General features: G+C 44.5%; 1 protein-coding gene across 4 annotated transcripts in view; it reads right to left on the reverse strand.

Annotated features, from left to right (window-relative positions):
* The window catches only part of LOC120062048 (glutamate receptor 1-like), a 193,678-nt gene that overhangs the window by 70,761 nt on the left and 95,136 nt on the right, over positions 1 to 27,781 (reverse strand). For 3 of the 4 annotated variants that reach the window (XM_039011852.1, XM_039011854.1, XM_039011853.1), the window contains exons 6-9: positions 14,260 to 14,418; positions 11,199 to 11,366; positions 7,816 to 7,920; positions 7,497 to 7,610 (exon numbers count right to left, since the gene is read on the reverse strand). In XM_039011852.1, coding sequence (XP_038867780.1) covers positions 7,497 to 7,610; positions 7,816 to 7,920; positions 11,199 to 11,366; positions 14,260 to 14,418 — 546 coding nt within the window. The remainder of the gene's footprint in view (positions 1 to 7,496; positions 7,611 to 7,815; positions 7,921 to 11,198; positions 11,367 to 14,259; positions 14,419 to 27,781) is intronic. The other variant, XM_039011856.1, reaches the window with a different exon arrangement.

Genomic DNA, 27,781 nt, shown 5'->3' on the forward strand with positions numbered 1-27,781 from the left:
TAACGTATAATTACTGTTCTCAGAATGTTAATAAAACCACCCAGGAAAACGTTCAGAGAATCATAGTAAAACGTTCTCAGAACCTCCCTGCAACTAAAATGTAACGTTCCCAGAGGTCGTTTCCCACAAGTCGTTTCAAGCTACAGTAGCAATTTAAGCTCAGACTGCGCCCAGCGCACAAATCCTTTACATTTGATATTGTATCAGCTGCTGTAGAGGCCAGTTTTCCTCTGTGTGTTATGGTAATAACTGTCCCCCTGCTGGTTACAGATGAGTGGAATGTAATTATCACTACACACAGAGCCTCTAGGTCTGGCAGAGAGACAGGACCCCAGGGAGGGAGTGGAGAGAAAGGTCAGTTTCAGAGCAGTTTGACAGGCCAACACACACACACACACACACACACACACACACACACACACACACACACACACACACACACACACACACACACACACACACACACACACACACTTACGCCACACATACACAGACACACACACAAACACAAGCACGCACGCACACACACAGATAGCATGTCCACTAGGACTCACTCTCTCACTGACCTATAATAGGTCAACAGAGACCGGCTGCCACTCAGGCGGAGAACCAACACAAATACAGAACACCATGGCTTTGGACAGATCTTCTAGAAATGCACCTGTTCTTCCTTCCTTCTGAACCCTGTCTTCTTTCATTCCTTCCTAATGTAACGGATGTGAAATGGCTAGCTAGTTAGCGGTGGTGCGCGCTAATAGCCTTTCAATCAGTGACGTCACTTGCTCTGAGACCTTGAAGTAGTGGTTCCCCTTGCTCTGCAAGGGCCGCGGCTTTTGTGGAGCGATGGGTAATGATGCTTCGTGGGTGACTGTTGTTGATGTGTGCAGAGGGTCCCTGGTTCGCGCCCGGGTCGGGGCGAGGGGACGGACATAAAGTTAAACTGTTACATTGATGCTGTTGACCCGGATCACTGGTTGCTGCGGAAAAGGAGGAGGTCGAAAGGGGGGTGATTGTAACGGATGTGAAATGGTTAGCTAGTTAGCGGTGGTGCGCGCTAATAGCCTTTCAATCGGTGACGTCACTTGCTCTGAGACCTTGAAGTAGTGGTTCCCCTTGCTCTGCAAGGGCCGCGGCTTTTGTGGAGCGATGGGTAACGATGCTTCGTGGGTGACTGTTGTTGATGTATGCAGAGGGTCCCTGGTTCGCGCCCGAGTCGGGGCGAGGGGACAGACTAAAGTTAAACTGTTACACTAACATCCTAAAAGCAGAGATGATCAAAGTCTTCTAATGCCTGACAGTTATACAGTATCTCATGCCTGACAGTTATACAGTATCTCATGCCTGACAGTTATACAGTATCTCATGCCTGACAGTTATACAGTATCTCATGCCTGACAGTTATACATTATCTCATGCCTGACAGTTATACAGTATCTCATGCCTCACAGTTATACAGTATCTCATGCCTAACAGTTATACAGTATCTCATGCCTGACAGTTATACAGTATCTCATGCCTGACAGTTATACAGTATCTCATGCCCGACAGTTATACAGTATCTCATGCCTAACAGTTATACAGTATCTCATGCCTGACATTTATACAGTATCTCATGCCTGACATTTATACAGTATCTCATGCCTGACAGTTATACAGTATCTCATGCCTGACAGTTATACAGTATCTCATGCCTGACATTTATACAGTATCTCATGCCTGACAGTTATACAGTATCTCATGCCTAACATTTATACAGTATCTCATGCCTGACAGTTATACAGTATCTCATGCCCGACAGTTATACAGTATCTCATGCCTGACATTTATACAGTATCTCATGCCTGACATTTATACAGTATCTCATGCCTGACAGTTATACAGTATCTCATGCCTGACAGTTATACAGTATCTCATGCCTGACAGTTATACAGTATCTCATGCCTAACAGTTGATGAGGGATCTTGAACAGTGTAATAATTCCTCTTGGAAAGACAATTTAGTTGTATTCTATAGTTGCGCCCAAAGTAAACATATATATACAGTTTAAGTCGGAAGTTTACATACACTTAGGTTGGAGTCATTAAAACTCGTTTTTCAACCACTCCACAAATATAGTTGTGCATGACACACGTAATTTTTCCAACAATTGTTTACAGACAGATTATTTCACTTATAATTATAAAACTGTATCACAATTCCAGTGGGTCAGAAGTTTACATACACGAAGTTCATTGTGCCTTCAAACAGCTTGGAAAATTCCAGAAAATTATGTCATGGCTTTAGAAGCTTCTGATAGGCTAATTGACATAATTTGAGTCAATTGGAGGTGTACCTGTGGACGTATTTCAAGGCCATAATGACCATTGTTATGTTTGGAGGAAAAAGGGGGAGGCTTGCAAGCCGAAGAACACCATCCCAACCATGAAGCACGGGGGTGGCAGCATCATGTTGTGGGGGTGTTTTGCTGCAGGAGGGACTGGTGCACTTCACAAAATAGATGGCATCATGAGAAGGAAAATTATGTGGATATATTGAAGCAACATCTCAAGACATCAGTCAGGAAGTTAAAGCTTGGTCACAAATGGGTCTTCCAAATGGACAATGAACCCAAGCATACTTCCAAAGTTGTGCTTCACCTGAAATGCTTTTCCAATGGTCTTGAAGGAGTCCCCAGATATGCTGAGCACTTGTTGGCTGCTTTTTCTTCACTCTGCGGTATGACTCATCCCAAACCATCTCGATTTGGTTGAGGTCGGGGGATTGTGGAGGCCAGGTCATCTGATGCAGCACTCCATCACTCTCCTTCTTGGTCAAATAGGCCTTACACAGCCTGGAGGTGTGTTGGGTCATTGTCCTGTTGAAAAACAAATGATAGTCCCACTAAGCCCAAACCAGATGGGATGGCGTATCGCTGCAGAATGCTGTGGTAGCCATGCTGGTTAAGTGTAACTCGAATTCTAAATAAATCACAGACAGTGTCACCAGCAAAGCACCCCCACACCATCACACCTCCTCCTCCATGATTTATGGTGGGAACCACACATGCGGAGATCATCTGTTCATCCACAACGCGTCTCACAAAAAAATCTCAAATTTCCACTCCAGACCAAAGCACAGATTTCAACCGGTCTAATGTCCATTGCTCGTGTTTCTTGACCCAAGCAAGTCTCTTCTTCTTATTGGTTTCCTTTAGTAGTGGTTTCTTTGCAGCAATTCGACATGAAGGCCTGATTCACAGTCTCCTCTGAACAGTTGATGTTGAGATGTGTCTGTTACTTGAACTCTGTGAAGCATTTATTTGGGCTGTAATTTCGGAGGCTGGTAACTAATGAATTTATCCTCTGCAGCAGAGGTAACTCTGGGTCTTCCATTCCTGTGGCGGTCCTCATGAAAGACAGTTTCATCATAGCGCCTGATGGTTGTTGCGACTGCACTTGAAGAAACTTTCAAAGTTCTTTATATTTTCCTTATTGACTGACCTTCATGTCTTAAAGCAATGATGGACTGTCGTTTCTCTTTGTTATTTGAGCTGTTCTTGCCATAATATGGACATGGTCTTTTACCAAATAGCGCTATCTTCTGTACACCACCCTACCTTGTCACAACACAACTGATTGGCTCAAATGCATTAACATCTTGACGCTAGGGGTCAGATTTCTTTTTTTTTCTTCTTTAAAAAAAAAAAAATAACGTTCCCAAGGTAAACAGACTTTTTCTCAGGTCCAGATCGTAGAATATGCATATAATTTACAGATTAGGATAGAAAACACTCCAAAGTTTCCAAAACTGTCAAAATATTGTCTGTGAGTATAACAAAACTGATTCTGCAGGCAAAAACCTGAGAAAATCTAACCCGGAAGTGATTATTACTTATTTTTTTAATCTGTGTTTCCTGGCCCGTCTTTCTTCCATTTAAAGGGGTATCAACCAGATTCATTTTCCAATGGCTTCCTCAGGCTGTGTCCAGGCTTTAGACATAGTTTCAGGCTTTTATTTAGAAAAATGAGCGAGATTCTTCAAAACTAGTCAGGTATCCTCTGATTAGTTCCTACGCGCGAGAAGGGTAGCTCTCCATTTTCTTTTTCTCTCTTATTGAATAGGTTACGGTCCGGTTGAAATATTATCGATTATGTTTGTTAAAAACAACCTGAGGATTGATTATAAAAAACATTTGACATGTTTCTACGAACATTACGGATACTTTTTGGAATTTTCGTCGAACGGAACGAGGCTTTGGTTTTCTGAACATAACGTGCAACCCAAATGGCGTTTTTTTGTTATAAAAGTAATATTTATCGAACAAAAATAACATTTATTGTGTAATTGGGAGTCTCGTGAGTGCAAACATCCGAAGATTATCAAAGGTAAGCGATTAATTTTATTGCTTTTCTGACTTTCGTGACCATGCTAATTTGGGGCTAGCTGTTGTAGCATTGATTGATACACTCACAAAAGCTTGGATTGCTTTCGCTGCAAAGCATATTTTCAAAATCTGACACGATAGGTGGATTAACAACAAGCTAAGCTGTGTTTTGGTATATTTCACTTGTGATTGCATGATTCTAAATATTTTTAGTAATATTTTGCGCCCTGCAATTCAGCGGTTGTTTAGGAAAATGATCCCGTAAAAGGGATCCGTAGCGCAGAGAAGTTAAGAAGGAAAGAAATTCCACAAATTAACTTTTAAGAAGGCACACCTGTTAATTGAAATGCATTCCAGGTGACTACCTCATGAAGCTGGTTGAGAGAATGCCAAGATTGTGCAAAGCTGTCATCAAGGCAAAGGGTGGCTACTTTGAAGAATCTCAAATATATTTTGATTTGTTTAACACTTTTTTGGTTAGTACATGATTCCATATGTGTTATTTCATAGTTTTGATGTTTTCACTATTATTGTACAAGAAAAGCCCTTGAATGAGTAAGTGTTCTAAAACTTTTGACCAGTAGTGTATATATATTTTTTTTTTGGGGGGGGGCAATTCCACTAAAAGAAAACCCAACACTTAGATTCAGGTCTATAGTCTGGTCTTAAAACAGCACTATGTCTGCCTGTAAAGGCACCAAGCCTTCCTGTTATCCTTTCCCCCTTCCTCCTCACACACACACACACACACACAGCTTGCCTCTCCCCCTCCGCAGCGCTCGTCTTAACACGGCTCTGCAGGACAGGCGGGCGGCGAGCTGCTGAAATCCCTCACCCCAATAACCCTCTCCGTGGAGGTCTGCTGTAGGCCCGGGGGTCTGGATGGAACAAACCTTAGCCCAGATCCCTTCTCCCTGGAACAATCCTCAGCCCAGCTCCTTCTCCCTCTCCACCCACCTTTAACAGACCACTAAGACCTTAGCTCACTGAGTCTTCACTACGGTTTACAGCAAAAACCTAATGACTGAATTTTCTAACTGTGTGTGGTGGTATTGGTAGTGTGGTTGTGAGTTACTGTATGCAGACCTGGCAATATCCCCCATACCACCCACCTACCACCTCCCACTACCCCAAGCTAGAGGACCTGGAGCCTGTCCTCCATACCTACCACCTCCCACTACCCCAAGCTAGAGGACCTGGAGCCTGTCCTCCATACCTACCACCTCCCACTACCCCAAGCTAGTGGACCTGGAGCCTGTCCTCCATACCTACCACCTCCCACTACCCCAAGCTAGAGGACCTGGAGCCTGTCCTCCATACTTACCACCTCCTACTACCCCAAGCTAGAGGACCTGGAGCCTGTCCTCCATACCTACCACCTCCCACTACCCCAAGCTAGAGGACCTGGAGCCTGTCCTCCATACCTACCACCTCCCACTACCCCAAGCTAGAGGACCTGGAGCCTGTCCTCCATACCTACCACCTCCCACTACCCCAAGCTAGAGGACCTGGAGCCTGTCCTCCATACCTACCACCTCCCACTACCCCAAGCTAGAGGACCTGGAGCCTGTCCTCCATACCTACCACCTCCCACTACCCCAAGCTAGAGGACCTGGAGCCTGTCCTCCATACCTACCACCTCCCACTACCCCAAGCTAGAGGACCTGGAGCCTGTCCTCCATACCTACCACCTCCCACTACCCCAAGCTAGTGGACCTGGAGCCTGTCCTCCATCCCTACCACCTCCCACTACCCCAAGCTAGAGGACCTGGAGCCTGTCCTCCATACCTACCACCTCCCACTACCCCAAGCTAGTGAACCTGGAGCCTGTCCTCCATACCTACCACCTCCCACTACCCCAAGCTAGAGGACCTGGAGCCTGTCCTCCATACCTACCACCTCCCACTACCCCAAGCTAGAGGACCTGGAGCCTGTCCTCCATACCTACCACCTCCCACTACCCCAAGCTAGAGGACCTGGAGCCTGTCCTCCATACCTACCACCTCCCACTACCCCAAGCTAGTGGACCTGGAGCCTGTCCTCCATCCCTACCACCTCCCACTACCCCAAGCTAGAGGACCTGGAGCCTGTCCTCCATACCTACCACCTCCCACTACCCCAAGCTAGTGAACCTGGAGCCTGTCCTCCATACCTACCACCTCCCACTACCCCAAGCTAGAGGACCTGGAGCCTGTCCTCCATACCTACCACCTCCCACTACCCCAAGCTAGAGGACCTGGAGCCTGTCCTCCATACCTACCACCTCCCACTACCCCAAGCTAGAGGACCTGGAGCCTGTCCTCCATACCTACCACCTCCCACTACCCCAAGCTAGTGGACCTGGAGCCTGTCCTCCATCCATAAGTTAGAGGCCCTGTCTGTGGGCAGGAGACATAAAAGGGCCTGGGGAAGTGAAGGAAGCAGCAGGGAGGAGAACACATCCTCACATTACATCAGTAGTGAGTAAGGTCTCTGTGAGTCTGCAATGTGATGGAAATAAAAAATGGGCTATAGTCTAACAGGCTAAAAGGGTGGCCAGGAGAGAAGGAAAGAAGAGTAGGGAGGGAGGGACGGACATGTGTCTGTGTCAGTGGGAATTTCTATCCTGTCAGGGCTAAGAGGAACTCTTAATTGCTTTGTAACGTATTTGTTCTATGTAGGCAAGGCCTAGTGGTTGTATGAATTTGGGATCTATTGTCCCACAACTGTCCCAGAGTCTGTTTGGAATAGGCTAGTTCTTTCTTGACAAGCTGACCAATAGAATAGGTTAACTTTTCTACTATGGGGGATAGTAGATTGACATAGGCTAGTGATGTTGCTGTTCCTTACTGGTCTTCTTGGCTGAGGAAAAGTAAATGTAAACAGTTATTCTAACATCTTTAAATTCTGCATCGGAATTCGGTATGGAGCACGTTGCATCCTCGAGTTTCATGTTCTGTTAAAATGAATTACCATCATCTAAATGTGATATTTCATTCTGAGCACCGTGGGTGGACGCCCCAATCAGGTTACGCACACCCAATGCATATGGGTCCGGTAAATTTCTTAAATGTCTGGTAAATTAAAATGCTGCCGGTCAAATGTCCGGTGCCACATTTTCCGAATGAAAACCCTGACACACACACACACTAACCAGGATGGTGGTAACTATGTAGGTCCTGTTCTGTAGGCCGTAGCTGCTGTCGTTGCTTCCTCTCATGAAGGTGGCTGTGCTCACGTACTTCTCGTCCTCGTTCCAGTAGCCCACCTAATACACATACAAGATAAACAGACAAGTGAAAAAACTGAGGGGCTATGAAGGAATCCTTGATTTGATCTGATACTGTACTGTACATATATGATATTAGACTGCAATGAAACACTAATGGACATGAATCCCCACATTTGACATCAAATAAGCTTCTATAAGATCCCATTAGATCCCATAAGGTCCTACAGATCTCATGACTCACCTTCTTAGGTCCAGAGGGGGCTAGCTCCATGACACTGACGGTGAAGTTGGTCCTGCGTCCTTTCTCATTGAACTGGATATGACCTGTCAGGCCATCGATACGCACCTGACACATCAATAACACAGAGACACAGGGAGCAGTTACGGTTCTGAGGTGTAGTCTTCTATTAGCCTCATTAACAGAGAACATGAGCTGGAGTTCAGTTTCTTCAAGAGCCTTGTCAGGATGTTCATTGGAGTGTGTATAGCATGTATTATGCGTGTGTGTGTGTGTGTGTGTGTGTGTGTGTGTGTGTGTGTGTGTGTGTGTGTGTGTGTGTGTGTGTGTGTGTGTGTGTGTGTGTGTGTGCGTGGGTGTGTGTGCGTGCGTGGGTGTGTGTGCGTGCGTGTGTGTGTGTGTGTGTGTGTGTGTGTGTGCGTGTGTGTGTGTGTGTGTGTGTGTGCGTGGGTGTGTGTGTGTGTGTGTGTGTGCACTGGGTGTTCAAAACTACTTTCTATGACATAGACTGACCAGGTGAATCCAGGTGAAAGCTATGATCCTTTATTGATGACACCTGTTAAATCCACTTCAAATCAGTGTAGATGAAGGGGAGGAGACGGGTTAAATAAGGATTTTTAAGTCTTGAGATAATTGAGACATGGATTGTGTATGTGGGCCATTCAGAGGGTGAATGGACAATATAAAATGTTTAAGTGATTTTGAACAGTGTATGGTAGTAGGTGCTAAGCGCACCAGTTTAAGTGTGTCAAGAACTGCACTGCTGCTGGGTTTCTCACACTTAACAGTTTCCTGTGTGTATCAAGAATGGTCCACCACCCAAAGAACATCCAGGCAACTGTAGGAAGCATTGGAGTCTACATGAGCCAGCATCCCTGTGGAACGCTTTCAACTCCTTGTAGAGTCTATGCCCCCTCAAATTGAGGCTGTTCTGAGGGCAAAAGGGGGTGCAACACAATACTAGTGTTCCTAATGTTTTGTGCACTCAGTGTATGCGTGCGAGTGTGTGTGTTTAAGTGTGTAGTGTGTGTAGCATGTGTTCATTGCAGCATGCTAGTGTTGGCAGTATGATGGGTTTAATTGAGCAAATGGGGCATCAATCTCCTCTCTTCCCACAGGCAGATAGATGTCTGCATTCACTCGGACCAGACCATAGCTAGACACAGCCATGGAGGCACTGTGTGCGTGTGTGTGTGTGTGTGTGTGTGTGTGTGTGTGTGTGTGTGTGTGTGTGTGTGTGTGTGTGTGTGTGTGTGTGTAGAGGTGTGTGGATGTGCGTGTATACACACAAGAGTGAGTGTCTGTGTGTGTGTGTGTGTGTGTGTGTGTGTGTGTGTGTGTGTGTGTGTGTGTGTGTGTGTGTGTGTGTGTGTGTGTGTGTGTGTGTGTGTGTGTGTGTGTGCATCAATTAGACCACAGTTCCACAGAGCCACACCAGAGAGATCAGTGTGAGACTCTGAGAGCATCTGTCTGTTTAAAAGCTCAAGTCAAGAGCCAATATGAATACAATAACATCTTAATGATTACATCCAACTAGTAATGTCGTCAGTCCAAGAAAACAGCTACCCTACTGCTAGCTGATATTGATAATCAATCCAGTTCACAGCATATTCCTCTGTAGGCACGTCTAGGGCAATTACTAATAATCACACAGCAACATCGGTTTAATCAGGTTGTGTCTGAAAACCTATTGAGCCTTGTCTTGTCTTGTCTTGTCCTGTCCTGTCCTGTCCTGTCCGTCCGTCCGTCCGTCCCCCTCTCTCTCTCTCTCTCTCTCTCTCTCTCTCTCTCTCTCTCTCTCTCTCTCTCTCTCTCTCTCTCTCTCTCTCTCTCTCCCTCTCGGTTGATTAAACACCTTAAGTTAATTTCCTTCACTTTAAGTCAGTTGCACTAAAAATGTTAAGGCGAATTTTCCCCTTAAATGAAGTGAAAAATTTAAGGGTGCCCATGAGGTCCCTTAAGTGCTTCATTCAGTATGGATATCAATGTAAATAACATTTGTGGAGGTGAATGTTTTCCTCTGGCCTGATTTCAAAGGGAAAACATCGACCAGCTAGCTAGCTACTTAGCTAAACAATGGAAGGTGCACAATCCATGGCTACAAAGCTAGCTGGCTAGTTAGCTACCTACTCTGTAAGTTAGCTTGACCTGCTAGGAAGTAATATAAACAAGTTGAGATAAAAGTAACTAAAATAAGTGTTATTTATAAGTGTTTATAAGTGTTATAAGTGTTATTATCAAGTTGTTTCTCCTGTCTTGAATGTAGAAGTTCTATTTTGCAATCTCCCAAAATAAATGTGATCTCTTTCAGTGAATCAGGTCATCTCCATAGTAACCAGAGACGCTTTCTGCCGTACATGCCTTCAAACTACCGTAAAATGATGCCCTGACCTAAGGAAATGTTTGGGGGCTCTATGTAACACCTTTAAACAATTCCCTAATATGTTTTAGACATTTTATGCAACCGGGCCCAAACGTTTATCCACGTTTCTCCAAATCTCAAATTTCAATGTGTTTTTGACACCCTGGGTTGCTCCTCCTTCATGCGGCTCCTCCTGTATTAATTCTGAATGGTTAAGTTAAGGGTTAAGGTTTGGGTAGGGTTAAAACAAAAACAACTCCATGGTTAAGTTTAGGCATTCATTCTGAATGGTTAAGTTAAGGGTTAAGGTTTGGGATAGTATAAAAAAAAAAAAAAAAAAATGGTGTCTACGTCCATCCATTATCCCCGTCCACAACGCCATAGCAAAACCCTACTTGATGGTAATAGCGCTCACTGCTGCCCCTAGTGGCGGGTTTTAAAGGCATCTCCTGACGTCCTCAGGACATGGATTGAGGTCTAATTATGAAGTGAATCTTGAGCGGCCTGGCTGCTCTCTCGCCATCTCTGTAATACTAAACCAAGTGCTGTATTTCATTCCCATCTCAGAACACTGCATTACTAAACTCCATTGTTGATGTCATATTCTATGATGATCACAGGCAGGTTTTATTGCCTGCAGGTTTTGTTTACCGAACATGATGTCACATTCCATCCAGGAAGCTCATAGGTGACTCAATGGGAACGTTCGGTGACAGAATAGAGATCTAATTTGTTCAGCAGGGCCTGACTCAGGATGGGTTAGCCAACGTGCCACTCAGGAGCTTGTCTGTGTATGTTGTTGTGCTTGTGTAGGTAAGAGTTTGTGGATGTATCCCTCATATCTACCAGCAGAGTAGTTTGTGGTGTGGGTGTACCTGTTATAAGGTTCTCTGAATGTCTTTAACATGGCCACCGGGTCCAGGCATTTTGGTGTGTGTGTGTGTGTGTGTGTGTGTGTGTGTGTGTGTGTATGTGTGTGTGTGTGTGTGTGTGTGTGGGGGGGGGGGGGGGGGGGGGGGTGTACCTGTTGCAGGGCTCTCTGTATATCAATGCCTTGGCCCCAGGGTGCGGGCGGGTTGGCGAGGCATTCGCCTGCATTACCACGGCGAGAGATGTCTATCCTCTGTTTCCGAAGGTTCTGGAATGCTGTAGACATCACCTTCACCCCGTCATATGTCAATGCTCCGGTGTACTACAGACAGAGAGGGGGGGGGGGGGGGGGGGGTAGAGTGGTGTGTAAGAGAGAGAGATAGATAGATAGAGAGAGAGACATCCTCATTAGACTTAAAACACCACATCTTGAGAGGGTAAAACAAATTCAAGAAGAGGGTGATGAAAGCAAGTAAGGCAAAGATCATTATACAGAGATCAAAGCAGAGATTATTATAGAGAGATCAGGGCAGAGATCATTATAGAGAGATCAGAGCAGAGATCATTATAGAGAGATCAGAGCAGAGATCATTATACAGAGTAGAGGTCGACCGATTATGATTTTTCAACGCCGATACCGGTACCGATTATTATTACCAAAAAATGCCGATACTGATTAATCGGACGATTTTTTAAAATGTATTTGTAATAATGACAATTACAACAATTCTGAATGAACGCTTATTTTAACTTAATATAATACATCAATAAAATCAATTTAGCCTCAAATAAATAATGAAACATGTTCAATTTGGTTTAAATAATGCAAAAACAAAGTGTTGGAGAAGAAAGTAAAAGTGCAATATGTGCCATGTAAGAAAGCTAACGTTTAAGTTCCTTGCTCAGAACATGAGAACATATGAAAGCTGGTGGTTCCTTTTAACATGAGTCTTCAATATTCCCAGGTAATAAGTTTTAGGTTGTAGTTACTATAGGAATTACAGGACTATTTCTCTCTGTACGATTTCTATTTCATATACCTTTGACTATTGGATGTTCTTATAGGCACTTTAGTATTGCCAGTGTAACAGTATAGCTTCCGTCCCTCTCCTCGCTCCTACCTGGGCTCGAACCAGGGACACATCGACAACAGCCACCTTCGAAGCAGCGTTACCCATGTAAAGCAAGGGGAACAACTACTGCAAGTCTCAGAGCGAGTGTCGTTTGAAACGCTATTAGCGCGCACCCCGCTAACTAGCTAGCCATTTCACATCGGTTACACCAGCCTAATCTCGGGAGTTGATAGGCTTGAAGTCATAAACAGCCCAATGCTTGAAGCATTGCGAAGAGCTGCTGGCAAAACACACGAAAGTGCTGTTTGAATGAATGCTTACGAGCCTGCTGCTGCCTACCACCGCTCAGTCAGACTGCTCTATCAAATCATAGACTTAATTATAACATAATAACACACAGAAATACGAGCCTTAGGTCATTAATATGGTCAAATACGGAAAATATCATCTCGAAAACAAAACGTTTATTCTTTCAGTGAAATACGGAACCGTTCCGTATTTTATCTAACGGGTGGCATCCATAAGTCTAAATATTCCTGTTACATTGCACAACCTTCAATGTTATGTCATAATTACATAAAATTCTGGCAAATTAGTTCGCAACGAGCCAGGCGGCCCAAACTGTTGCATATACCCTGACTCTGCGTGCAATGAACGCAAGAGAAGTGACACAATTTCACCTGGTTAATATTGCCTGCTACCCTGGATTTATTTTAGCTAAATATGCAGGTTTAAAAATATATACTTCTGTGTATTGATTTTAAGAAAGGCATTGATGTTTGTGGTTAGGTACAGTCGTGCAACGATTGTGCTTTTTTCACAAATGCGCTTTGTTAAATCATCCCCCGTTTGGCGAAGTTGGCTGTCTTTGTTAGGAAGAAATAGTCTTCACACAGTTCGCAACGAGCCAGGCGGCCCAAACTGCTGCATATACCCTGACTCTGTTGCAAGAGAAGTGACACAATTTTGCTAGTTAAAAGAAATTCATGTTAGCAGGCAATATTAACTAAATATGAAGGTTTAAAAATATATACTTGTGTATTGATTTTAAGAAAGGCATTGGTGTTTATGGTTAGGTACACGTTGGAGCAACGACAGTCCTGTTTCGCGAATGCGCACTGCATCGATTATATGCAACGCAGGACACGCTAGATAAACTAGTAATATCATCAACCATGTGTAGTTAACTAGTGATTATGATTGATTTATTGTTTTTAATAAGATAAGTTTAATGCTAGCTAGCAACTTACCTTGGCTTCTTACTGCATTCGTGTAACAGGCAGGCTCCTCGTGGAGTGCAATGTAAAGCAGGTGGTTAGAGCGTTGGACTAGTTAACCGTAAGGTTGCAAGATTGAATCCCCGAGCTGACAAGGTAAAAATATGTCGTTCTGCCCCTGAACAAGGCAGTTAACCCACCGTTAACCCAAACCTTGGAGCAACGTAAGATAGGCAACGGCACAAGGTCTGGGGAGGATGTCGGATTCTCTTGGGTCCTCTTCAGACATACAACTCACTCAAAAAAGATTTTTATTTGAATTTTGTATTATTATTATGCTATATTTTTTTTGATATATATATTTTTATTTTTTTAACCTTTATTTAACTAGGCAAGTCAGTTAAGAACAAATTCTTAATTACAATGACAGCCTACCCCAGCCAAACCCTCCCCTAACGACGCTGGGCCAATTGTGCGCCACCTTATGGGACTCCCGATCACGGCCGGTTGTGATACAGCCCGGTATCGAACCAGGGTCTGTAGTGACGCCTCTATCTCCACTCGGGAGCCACAAATCACACGTTTGGGAAGCAGGACAACAGGCACACACCCCCCCCCCCCCACACACACACACACACATACACACACACACACACACACACACACACACACACACACACACACACACACACACACACACACACACACACACACACAAAATGCTGGAGGAAATTGGATATGGCAGCGACGTGATACGGCAGCGAGGTGTCCGGAGAAGCGTGTCTGATTCCCGACTCGTACTCTCTGTCCCAACTGATGCCGGAACTTGTACAGACGTGTTAAGCTGGAGCATTGGAACATTGAGAGTTGCAACCCGTCTGTCTAGACAGAGTAGTGTGCATGTCTGTGCAGTGCAGTGCAGTACCTTCAGGCGTCTCTTGGGGATCTTGGCGTCTTTGTTTTCGAACTCCATCCACTGCTGGATGGTACGACTGACGTTCTGCTCTGTGTAGTTGACCAGCTGGAAGCCTGTGATATTCGCCCCACCTTTCCTCAGGTCCGTTAGGTCAATGTCCAGAAAACCCTGATAAGAAGAGAATACAGAGAGGACAGACAGATAGACAAAGAGAGGATATAGAGACGGATGGACGGAGAGAAAGACAGACAGACAGACACACAGGACAGAGAGAAAAACATGTTACACATTTAGAGGAATCAATTAGTTTCTCTAGTTTCATGTTTTTAGGATGAAATAAAGAAATATGAAGGCTACTTTTTTCAAGAGGAGATTTGAGTCAATATGTTTCCTACAGCTCACAATGTTGGATTTAAAACCATTGTGTAGGACTATAGAGGGATACAGAGGTGACGGCCAGAATGCTTCTGTTCATAGAATAACAACTACTTCAGTGGTCAAATAAATGACCTTGGGTGTTACGCTAATACTGCAGGGAGCGGAAATCGTAAGTTTAAAGAGAAATAACTCAAATATGAAATGTGAGAGATCAATATTCTGAGAGATAAAATCACAATCCGATCTGTGGTGAATAAGTTATTTGCTATAGCGAGAGTGTAAGAGAGAGACAGAGAGATGGAGAGAGTGAGAAGTAGAGAGAGAGGAGAGAGGAGAAAGGAGAAAGAGAGGAGAGAGAGGAGAGAGTGAGAAGTAGAGAGAGGAGAGAGGAGAAAGAGAGAGAGAGGAGAGAGAAAGGAGAAAGAGAGGAGAGAGAGAAGCAGCGCAAGAGAAAGAGGGAGAATTGTATAATGAGAGTGTTCTGTATAAAGGCCAAAGCAGTGAAGTGGCTCTACATTGTAATTACTGGTTTAAACTAAAGCAGGAAGAGAATGACAGAATGCCAGGGTCAATCTCTTAATGAAAAAGGCAAATCCTTTAGAGCAAGCTCTTATCCCAGCCCCGGCCTGAAAAGAAAGCAGTAACGAGAGAGGAGAAGGAGGAGAGTAGAGAATGAAAGGTTGAGGGAGAAGTCTAGGTTTAATCCCTGATAGAGTTGTATTAATCCTGGACCCCCGTGCTGTGAAGTACAATAGAACCACTTCCCTGGAACCCTTCAACACTGTGGAACACAATAGAACCACTTCCCTGGAACCCTTCAACACTGTGGAACACAATAGAACCACTTCCCTGGAACCCTTCAACACTGTGGAACACAATAGAACCACTTCCCTGGAACCCTTCAACACTGTGGAACACAATAGAACCACTTCCCTGGAACCCTTCAACACTGTGGAACACAATAGAACCACTTCCCTGGAACCCTTCAACACTGTGGAACACAATAGAACCACTTCCCTGGAACCCTTCAACACTGTGGAACACAATAGAACCACTTCTCTGGAACCCTTCAACACTGCGGAACACAATAGAACCACTTCCCTGGAACCCTTCAACACTGTGGAACACAATAGAACCACTTCCCTGGAACCCTTCAACACTGTGGAACACAATAGAACCACTTCCCTGGATCCTTCAACACTGTGGAACACAATAGAACCACTTCCCTGGAACCCTTCAACACTGCGGAACACAATAGAACCACTTCCCTGGATCCTTCAACACTGTGGAACACAATAGCACCACTTCCCTGGAACCCTTCAACACTGCGGAACACAATAGAACCACTTCCCTGGAACCCTTCAACACTGTGGAACACAATAGAACCACTTCCCTGGATCCTTCAACACTGTGGAACACAATAGAACCACTTCCCTGGAACCCTTCAACACTGTGGAACACAATAGAACCACTTCCCTGGACCCTTCAACACTGTGGAAAACAATAGAACCACTTCCCTGGAACCCTTCAACACTGTGGAACACAATAGAACCACTTCCCTGGATCCTTCAACACTGTGGAAAACAATAGAACCACGGTCATTCTTCTCTGAGCTGCTCCTTTCTAAAACCAGCTGAGAGCTGAACACTCCTGCTGCCTGCAGATGATATTCAGCTGAAACTAGGCTGTGTGCTGCGCGCATGTCAATATATTTCTCTGCTTTGAGATTGGGTAGGCTACTTTTTGCATGATTTCTCTATTGTACTACATCATTGATAAGTCGTATACCTCCACTACACTACTTTGATACGCATCAGTCGGGATTAAGAAGTGAGTATGAGCAATGCCCCCTGAATAAAAAGTGAGTATATGACTTATACCTGCGTAAACCTTCCACTAGACCACTGGCACTTTTTGTTTTACTGTTGGTATTCTATAGGTTCACCACTGTACTAACCTGTCACACACTGAAGACCTATAGGTTCACCACTGTACTAACCTGTCACACACTGAAGACCTATAGGTTCACCACTGTACTAACCTGTCACACACACTGAAGACCTATAGGTTCACCACTGTACTAACCTGTCACACACTGAAGGCCTATAGGTTCACCACTGTACTAACCTGTCACACACTGAAGACCTATAGGTTCACCACTGTACTAACCTGTCACACACTGAAGACCTATAGGTTCACCACTGTACTAACCTGTCACACACTGAAGACCTATAGGTTCACCACTGTACTAACCTGTCACACACTGAAGACCTATAGGTTCACCACTGTACTAACCTGTCACACACTGAAGACCTATAGGTTCACCACTGTACTAACCTGTCACACACTGAAGGCCTATAGGTTCACCACTGTACTAACCTGTCACACACTGAAGGCCTATAGGTTCACCACTGTACTAACCTGTCACACACTGAAGGCCTATAGGTTCACCACTGTACTAACCTGTCACACACTGAAGGCCTATAGGTTCACCACTGTACTAACCTGTCACACACTGAAGACCTATAGGTTCACCACTGTACTAACCTGTCACACACTGAAGACCTATAGGTTCACCACTGTACTAACCTGTCACACACTGAAGACCTATAGGTTCACCACTGTACTAACCTGTCACACACTGAAGGCCTATAGGTTCACCACTGTACTAACCTGTCTATAATAGCTTTAAAGGCTGTTAAGATGTTCATGTTTAAAAAAGGAGTGTATATATTTGGCCTGGTGGAGTGGTTTGTGCGCTGACTGAATGGAAGTTTTTCACTCGGATGGTCTTGGCTGGTCTCGGGAAGCAATTACGAGTCCTCACTGTCTGAGACCGAGTACAAATGTATCCGACACCGAGACAAGACCGAGACACTCAATATGTGGTCTTGAGAACTAAAACACTGTCACAACTTCTTCCGAAGTCGGTTCCTCTCCTTGTTCGGGCGGTCGACGTCACCGGTCTTCTAGCCATCGCCGATCCATTTTTCATTTTCCATTTGTTTTGTCTTGTTTTCCCACACACCTGGTTTTCATTCCCTCATTACGTGTTGTGTATTTTCCCTCTGTCCCCCCCATGTCTTTGTGCGGAATTGTTTGTTGTAAGTGCTTGTGCACATTGTTGTCTGGTGCGCGATGGGTTTTGTACCCATACGTTGTTATTCTGGATGCCGGTGGTTTTGTATATTAAACTGCTCCGGTTATTACCCAGTGCTGCTCTCCTGCGTCTGACATCTCTGCCACCAGTTAAGCACCCCTGACAAACACTGCTCTGTGGTACAGAATTACTGACTCTCTTCTGAGGTGTCACAGAATCTGAGGTGTTACAGAATCTTACAAAGCAGAATTCATGGTTCTTATTGAACTCAGAAAAAAAAGAAACGTCCTCTCACTGTCAACTGCGTTTATTTTCAGCAAACTTAACATGTGTAAATATTTGTATGAACATAACAAGATTGAACAACTGAGACATAAACTGAACAAGTTCAACAGACATGTGACTAACAGAAATTGAATAATGTGTCCCTGAACAAAGGGGGGGTCAAAATCAAAGTAACAGTCAGTATCTGGTGTGGCCACCAGCTGCATTAAGTACTGCAGTGCATCTCCTCCACATGTACTGCACCAGATTTGCCAGTTCTTGCTGTGAGATGTTACCCCAGTCTTCCGCCAAGGCACCTGCAAGTTCCCGGACATTTCTGGGGGTAATGGCCCAAGCCCTCAAACTCCGATCCAACAGGTCCCAGACGTGCTCAATGGGATTGAGATCCGGGCTCTTCGCTGGCCATGGCAGAACACTGACATTCCTGTCTTGCAGGAAATCACGCACAGAACAGGCAGTACGGCTGGTGGCATTGTCATGCTGGAGGGTCATTTCTTTTGGTGTTTTTCAGAGTCAGTAGAAATGCCTCTTTAGTGTCCTAAGTTTTCGTAACTGTGACCTTAATTGCCTACCGTCTGTAAGCTGTTATTGTCTTAACGACCGTTCCACAGGTGCATGTTCATTAATTGTTTATGGTTCATTGAACAAGCATGGGAAACAGTGTTTAAACTCTTTACAATGAAGATCTGTGAAGTTATTTGGATTTTTACAAATTATCTTTAAAAGACAGGGCCCTGAAAAAGGGACTCTTTTTTTTGCTGAGTTTATTAAGGCAAGTCGTCCAGGTCCAGAGGCAGCAAAGCATTCCCAAACCATCACACTACCACCACCATGCTTTACCATTGGTATGTCCTTACTGTGGAATGCAGTGTCTGGTTTTCGCCAGATATAATAGGACCGATCTCTTCCAAAAAGTTGACAACACTGTACATAGACATAATACGATGTTTGAAATGTCTTTATTCTTTTGGAGAGAGAGAGCGAGACAGAGACACAGACAGACAGACAGACAGACAGACAGACAGACAGACAGACAGACAGACAGACAGACAGACAGACAGACAGACAGACAGACAGACAGACAGACAGACAGACAGACAGAAAGAAAGAGACAGAGACAGAGAGAGAGAGAGAGAGACACAGAGAGAGAGAGAGAGAGCGAAAGAGAGAGAGAGACAGAGAGAGCGAGAGAGAGAGACAGAGAGACAGAAAGAGACAGAAAGAGAAAGAGAGACAGAAAGAAAGAGACAGAGAGAGAAACAGAAAGAGACAGAAAGAGAAAGAAAGAGAAAGAGAGACAGAAAGAGACAGAGAGAAACATGGTATCAAGGAGACGGACCCACTGTGCAATCTAGGTTACAGAGAGCTGGTAGTCCCATACACCAAACTACCAGGTGTGATACAGGGAAGAGACTCAGGGGGTATCCTAATTTGGTATAGAGCAGACCTAACTCACTATATTAAATTAGTCAAACCAGGAACATTTTACATCTGGCTAGAAATTAATATATATATATATATATATATATATTAATAGCATTCCCTTCCCCATATGCCCCCCTAGACACAACTACGACAACAAAAATGCAGCTCTCTTGGACGCTGCGTATGTACACAGTCAATATTAGGCTTCGAGGGGACTCCTTTGGTAAGACAAACACCATATTGAGACTTCATGCAGAATTCTGAAAAAATATCCTCTGTGTACAACATAAAACACCAAATAATGCATGCAGAGCAGAATTAGGCCGATACCCACTAATTATCAAAATCCAGAAAAGAGACGTTAAATTCTATGACCACTTAAAATGAATGGATTCCCAAACCTTCCATAACAAAGTCATCACCTACAGAGAGATGAACCTGGAGAAGAGTCCCCTAAGCAAGCTGGTCCTGGGGCTCTGTTCACAAACACTAACAGACCCCACAGAGCCCCAGGACAGCAACACAATTAGACCCAACCAAATCATGAGAAAACAAAAAGATAATTACTTGACACATTGGAAAGAATTAACAAAAAAACTGAGCAAACTAGAATGCTATTTGGCCCTAAACAGAGAGTACACAGTGGCAGAATACCTGACCACTGTGACTGAACCAAACTTAAGGAAAGCTTTGACTATGTACAGACTCAGTGAGCATAGCCTTGCTATTGAGAAAGGCTGCCATAGGCAGACCTGCCTCTCAAGAGAAGACAGGATATGTGCACACTGCCCACAAAATGAGGTGGAAACTGAGCTGCACTTCCTAACCTCCTGCCCAATGTATGACCATATTAGAGACACATATTTTCCCACAGCAGCAAGATTTGTGACCTGTTGCCACAAGAAAAGGGCAACCAGTCTCTATGTCTATGTTTATTTATCTTCCATTTTGTCTTTATTCTTTTGAAACTTTTGTTTAATGTTTACTGTTTAATTTTTATTGTTTATTTCATTTTTGTTTATTATTTACTTCACCTGCTTTGGCAATGTAAACATATGTTTCCCATGCCAATAAAGACCTTAAATTGAATTGAAATTGAATTGAGAGAGAGACAGAGAGGGGGGGGGGGGGGGGTGGGAAGAGAGAGAAAGGACAGAGCGATGGGTGAGGGAGAAAGAGAAGGCAGAGAGGGGGAGAGAGAGTAGTTAGAGAGAGACAGAAGGAGAGAGAGACAGAAGGGGGCAGAGAGAGAGAGACAGAAGGCAGATTCAAGCCCACAGCAGGTAATCTGTCTGCATGGTGAATCAGATGCAGACAGAAGCAGTCACACACAGAGACAGAAAGACTGATGTACAGACAGCAGCAGTCACACACAGAGACAGAAAGACTGATGTACAGACAGAAGCAGTCACACACAGAGACACAGAAAGACTGATGTACAGACAGAAGCAGTCACAGAGACACAGAAAGACTGATGTACAGACAGAAGCAGTCACACACAGAGACACAGAAAGACTGATGTACAGACAGAAGCAGTCACAGAGACATAGAAAGACTGATGTACAGACAGAAGCAGTCACAGAGACACAGAAAGACTGATGTACAGACAGAAGCAGTCACACACAGAGACACAGAAAGACTGATGTACAGACAGAAGCAGTCACACACAGAGACACAGAAAGACTGATGTACAGACAGAAGCAGTCACACACAGAGACACAGAAAGACTGATGTACAGACAGAAGCAGTCACACACAGAGACACAGAAAGACTGATGTACAGACAGAAGCAGTCACACAGACACAGAAAGACTGATGTACAGACAGAAGCAGTCACACAGACACAGAAAGACTGATGTACAGACAGAAGCAGTCACACACAGAGACACAGAAAGACTGATGTACAGCAGGAGACAGAACAAGTGAACTCTGTAGCCTCAGATCTTTGTGACTGGTAGTGGAAGTGGTGCTGTCGACTGCTCTGACCTTCAGCCTCCGACTGTGACTGTCTGTCTGGTAGAAGTTCCAGAACCACAGGCAACCCTTATTATGTTGATCCCTGCCTGCCCTCTTTGATGAAACTTTCTGTGGCTGCTATTCTTAACGCCATCAATCAGAACTGTATTCCCTTTCTCTCCTCTTCTCTCCTTCTTATGCCTAATGGGCCTGCTCCCTCCACTCCCTACCCCCCACTCCTCTCCCCTCCTCACATCCCTTCTCTCCTTCTTATGCCTAATGGGCCTGCTCCCTCCACTCCCTACCCCCCACTCCTCTCCCCTCCTCACATCCCTTCTCTCCTTCTTATGCCTAATGGGCCTGCTCCCTCCACTCCCTACCCCCCACTCCTCTCCCCTCCTCACATCCTTTCTCTCCTTCTTATGCCTAATGGGCCTGCTCCCTCCACTCCCTACCCCCCACTCCTCTCCCCTCCTCACATCCCTTCTCTCCTTCTTATGCCTAATGGGCCTGCTCCCTCCATTCCCCACCCCCCACTCCTCTCCCCTCCTCACATCCCTTCTCTCCTTCTTATGCCTAATGGGCCTGCTCCCTCCACTCCCTACCCCCCACTCCTCTCCCCTCCTCACATCCCTTCTCTCCTTCTTATGCCTAATGGGCCTGCTCCCTCCACTCCCCACCCCCCACTCCTCTCCACTCCTCACATCCCTTCTCTCCTTCTTATGCCTAATGGGCCTGCTCCCTCCATTCCCCACCCCCCACTCCTCTCCCCTCCTCACATCCCTTCTCTCCTTCTTATGCCTAATGGGCCTGCTCCCTCCATTCCCCACCCCCCACTCCTCTCCACCCTCCTCACATCCCTTCTCCCTCTCCTCTCCCTTTTACTCCTCTGTCCTCTCTCCTCTCCTCCTTCTCCCTGAAGTACCAGTACAACCAGGTGTCCATATGTCTCAGTTTAATGTTCAGAGGAGTGAAGGAGAGAGAAGAGAAGAAGAGAAGTGTGTATTTTTCTGCTCCATGTGTTAGCTAATGCAGTGCACTGAACTGAGCAGGTTACTATAGAAACAACTCCTCACAGACACGGAGTGGAACCATTTGATATAGACCTCCTAGACACACACAGAAAGACTAAGAGATGGAGACATACACACACAGAGACAGGCACACACACTCAAATCAAATCAAAGTTTATTTGTCACGTGCGCCGAATACAACAGGTGTAGACCTTACAGTGAAATGATTACTTACAGGCTCTAACCAATAGTGCAAAAAAGGTATTAGGTGAACAATAGGTAAGTAAAGAAATAAAACAACAGTAAAAAGACAGACTATATACAGTAGCGAGGCTATAAAAGTTATAGCCTCGCTATAACCGACTACAAAGAGACACTGGTTAGTCAGGCTGATTGAGGTAGTATGTACATGTAGGTATGGTTAAAGTGACTATGCATATATGATGAACAGAGAGTAGCAGTAGTGAGGCTACATACAGACACCAGTTAGTCAGGCTGATTGAGGTAGTATGTACATGTAGGTATGGTTAAAGTGACTATGCATATATGATGAACAGAGAGTAGCAGTAGTGAGGCTACATACTAGCCTGTCAATTCTTCTCTTCTTGCGCACATACAGCACCACAGCTGCAGCTATCCCGATGAAGGTGATCAGGAAGAATGTGAATGTGAAAACAGCGTTTGTTTGATCAAACTTGCCCAGCTATCGAATTTGAAGATTAGTTATTAGAGTTTTTTTTAAACACAAAAACATACATTTTTAAAACACAAAAAAACAGTATTCACTTGACTCCATGTTAACCCCACAGAACAAATTTATACAAGCAGAAACTGCATTTAAACCATTAACTTGTATTTGCAGTAGCGTAAAAATATGCTTGTTTGCATCTCATAGATGCACTGCGCACGCACACACGCACACACGCACGCACGCACGCACGCACACACAGACACACACACAGACACACACACACACACACACACACACGTAAATATGACGCTGAACTAAGGTAGGACACAGAAAAGTAATTTTAATAGAGCCATTATGGAGAACGCAGGCAGTTTGCGTACTAGAATTTATAGCTTTATCATTTACACTTCAATCTAACAAACTGACCAGATGAGAGGGATATTGAGAGAATCATAAAGTCCCAGCAGTGAGCCAGCATATTATTGTTGATATTACCATTGCGGTGTCCCAAATGGCACCCTATTCCCTATATAATGCGCTATAAAGGGAAATGTAGTGCAGTATAAAAGAGATATGGTGCCATTTGGGACACAGCCCACGCTTTCTGTTGATACCAATGTTCTGCTGTATTTAGTGTCCATGGGGAGGTTGTATGAGCGGTGCCCTGGGATGACCATAGCAGACAAACACAGCTAATGCACATTACCCTGCACACATTTACTCACTGACCCTCTACTGTCTGTCTGTCTCTCAGTGGCTGGCGGCTGAGAGAGAGTGTGTGTGTGTGTGTGTGTGTGTGTGTGTGTGTGTGTGTGTGTGTGTGTGTGTGTGTGTGTGTGTGTGTGCTCTGCAGCATTTCAACACAGTCACAGTCAGTCAATCAAGGCAGGGGTTTGCATTCCTCTTCGCAGAAGGCTCTACCAGCAGCAGGTTATTAGTGGCAGTATGAATGGTCTGACTCGGTAGACTACAGAGACGTCTATTCAGAGACCGTGTAGAGGGTAAGATAGATATCAATTTTGAGACATGACATGTAATATTTTCATATTTTAGGATACACTTTTCATGTTAATGTGAATTCCTGTTATTTTCTACGATTTCTCCATAAAAAAAGCGTATCTCTGTTAAATGTCAACGGAGCACTGAGCTTTTCATTTTCAAAGCCCTTTAAATTGAATTCAGCTCATTTATAATTTTGTCAAATCTTCAAAAAGTTACTGTGAGAAGTGGCACCGCTCAGTCAACAGAGCTCCGTGCTTATTATCAATGTGTTAGGTTCCGGAATCGTTTTCTTTGGATTGAATGTTAATGACATGTCAGAGAAAGACCTCACTGAACCATTCTGAATATGAAGAGTCATACTTGTCTTATTCATCACGTTTCCACCCACTTGGGGCAGAGTGGATACCATGTTGTATGTCTTATTGTACTATCAACACATTGGGATGTACCACACATATTACACAGGACAACATCTGTAGAATCCACATAGAGAGATAAAGCAGAGATAGAAATAGAGACAAAGAGACAGAGAGAGACAGAGAAACAGACAGAGAGACAGAGAGAGTCGCACACAAATAACTAGACATACCTCGGCCACAGGAAAAGCTCAGCTGTGAACGAGCATAGAGACAAGGCAAAAAGGGCCTTCAATGCCATCAAAAAGAACATAAAATTTGACATACCAATTAGGATCTGGCTAAAAATACTTTAATCAGTTATAGAACACATTGCCCTTTACGGTTGTGAGGTCTGGAGTCTGCTCACCAACCAAGAATTCACAAAATGAGACAAACACCAAATTGAGACTCTGCATGCAGAATTCTGCAATAATATCCTGTGTACAATGTAAAACACCAAATAATGCATGCAGAGCAGAATTAGGCCGAAACCCGCTAATTATCAAAATCCTGAAAAGAGCCGTTAAATTCTACAACCACCTAAAAGGAAGCGATTCCCAAACCTTCCATAACAAAGCCATCACCTACAGAGACGAACCTGGAGAAGAGTCCCCTAAGCAAGCTGGTCCTAGGGCTCTGTTCACAAACACAAATAGACCCCACACAGCCCCAGGAGAGCAGCACAATTAGACCCAACCAAATTATGAGAAAACAAAAATATAATTACTTGACACATTGGAAATAATTAACAAAAAAACAGAGCAAACTAGAATGCTATTTGACCCTAAACAGAGAGTACACAGTGGCAGAATACCTGACCACTGTGACTGACCCAAACTTAAGGAAAGCTTTGACTATGCACAGACTCAGTGAGCATTGCCTTGCTATTGAGAAAGGCCGCCGTAGGCATACATGGCTCTCAAGAGAAGACAGGATATTTGCACACTGCCCACAAAATGAGGTGGAAACTGAGCTGCACTCCAGCCTCCTGCCAAATGTATGACCATATTAGAGACACATATTTTCCCACAGCAGCAAGATTTGTGACCTGTTGCCACAAGAAAAGGGCATCCAGTGAAGAACAAACACCATTGTAAATACAACCCATATTTATGTTTATTTATTTTCCCTTTTGAACTTGAACTATTTGCACATTGTTACAACACTGTATATTGACATAATAGAACATTTGTAATGTCTTTATTATTTTGGAACATCTGTGAGTGCAATGTCTACTGTAAAACATTTTTTATTGTTTATTTCACTTTTCTTTATTATCTATTTCCCTTGCTTTGGCAATGTTAACATATGTTTCCCATGCCAATAAATCCCTTAAATTGAAATTGTATTGAGATAGTATATAGAGAGAGAGAAAGAGAGAGAGAAAGAGAAAGAGAGAGATAGAGGTATATAGATACAGTAGAGATGGAGATATACACTGCTCAAAAAAATAAAGGGAACACTTAAACAACACAATGTAACTCCAAGTCAATCACACTTCTGTGAAATCAAACTGTCCACTTAGGAAGCAACACTGATTGACAATACATTTCACATGCTGTTGTGCAAATGGAATAGACAACAGGTGGAAATTATAGGCAATTAGCTAGACACCCCCAATAAAGGAGTGGTTCTGCAGGTGGTGGCCACAGACCACTTCTCAGTTCCTATGCTTCCTGGCTGATGTTTTGGTCACTTTTGAATGCTGGCGGTGCTTTCACTCTAGTGGTAGCATGAGACGGAGTCTACAACCCACACAAGTGGCTCAGGTAATGCAGCTCATCCAGGATGGCACATCAATGCGAGCTGTAGCAAGAAGGTTTGCTGTGTCTGTCAGCGTAGTGCCCAGAGCATGGAGGCGCTACCAGGAGACAGGCCAGTACATCAGGAGACGTGGAGGAGGCCGTAGGAGGGCAACAACCCAGCAGCAGGACCGCTACCTCCGCCTTTGTGCAAGGAGGAGCACTGCCAGAGCCCTGCAAAATGACCTCCAGCAGGCCACAAATGTGCATGTGTCTGCTCAAACGGTCAGAAACAGACTCCATGAGGGTGGTATGAGGGCCCGACGTCCACAGGTGGGGGTTGTGCTTACAGCCCAACACCGTGCAGGACGTTTGGCATTTGCCAGAGAACACCAAGATTGGCAAATTTGCCACTGGCGCCCTGTGCTCTTCAGATGAAAGCAGGTTCACACTGAGCACGTGACAGACGTGACAGAGTCTGGAGACGCCGTGGAGAACGTTCTGCTGCCTGCAACATCCTCCAGCATGACCGGTTTGGCGGTGGGTCAGTCATGGTGTGGGGTGGCATTTCTTTGGGGGGCCGCACAGCCCTCCATGTGCTCGCCAGAGGTAGCCTGACTGCCATTAGGTACCGAGATGAGATCCTCAGACCCCTTGTGAGACCATATGCTGGTGCGGTTGGCCCTGGGTTCCTCCTAATGCAAGACAATGCTAGACCTCATGTGGCTGGAGTGTGTCAGCAGTTCCTGCAAGAGGAAGGCATTGATGCTATGGACTGGCCCGCCCGTTCCCCAGACCTGAATCCAATTGAGCACATCTGGGACATCATGTCTCGCTCCATCCACCAACGCCACGTTGCACCACAGACTGTCCAGGAGTTGGCGGATGCTTTAGTCCAGGTCTGGGAGGAGATCCGCCACCTCATCAGGAGCATGCCCAGGCGTTGTAGGGAGGTCATACAGGCACGTGGAGGCCACACACACTACTGAGCCTCATTTTGACTTGTTTTAAGGACATTATATCAAAGTTGGATCAGCCTGTAGTGTGGTTTTCCACTTTAATTTTGAGTGTGACTCCAAATCCAGACCTCCATGGGTTGATAAATTTGATTTCCATTGATAATTTTTGTGTGATTTTGTTGTCAGCACATTCAACTATGTAAAGAAAAAAGTATTTAATAAGAATATTTCATTCATTCAGATCTAGGATGTGTTATTTTAGTGTTCCCTTTATTTTTTTGAGCAGTGTATATATATATATATATATATATATATATATATAGAATGAGAGACAGAGAGCTAAAGAAAGAGAGAGAGAGAAAGAGAGAGAGACAGAGGGAGAGAGAGAGAGAGATGGAGATACATAGATACAGTAGAGAGATGGAGATATATATATCTCCATATATACAGTATATAAAGAATGAGAGAGAGAGAGCAAAAGAAAGAGAGAGAGAGAGAGAGAGAGAGAGAAAGAGAGAGAGAGACAGAGGGAGGGAGAGAGAGAGATTGAGATACATAGATACAGTAGAGAGATGGAGATCTT

Source organism: Salvelinus namaycush, chromosome 17 (assembly GCF_016432855.1).
Source record: "Salvelinus namaycush isolate Seneca chromosome 17, SaNama_1.0, whole genome shotgun sequence".
Classification (NCBI taxonomy): Eukaryota; Metazoa; Chordata; class Actinopteri; order Salmoniformes; family Salmonidae; genus Salvelinus; species Salvelinus namaycush.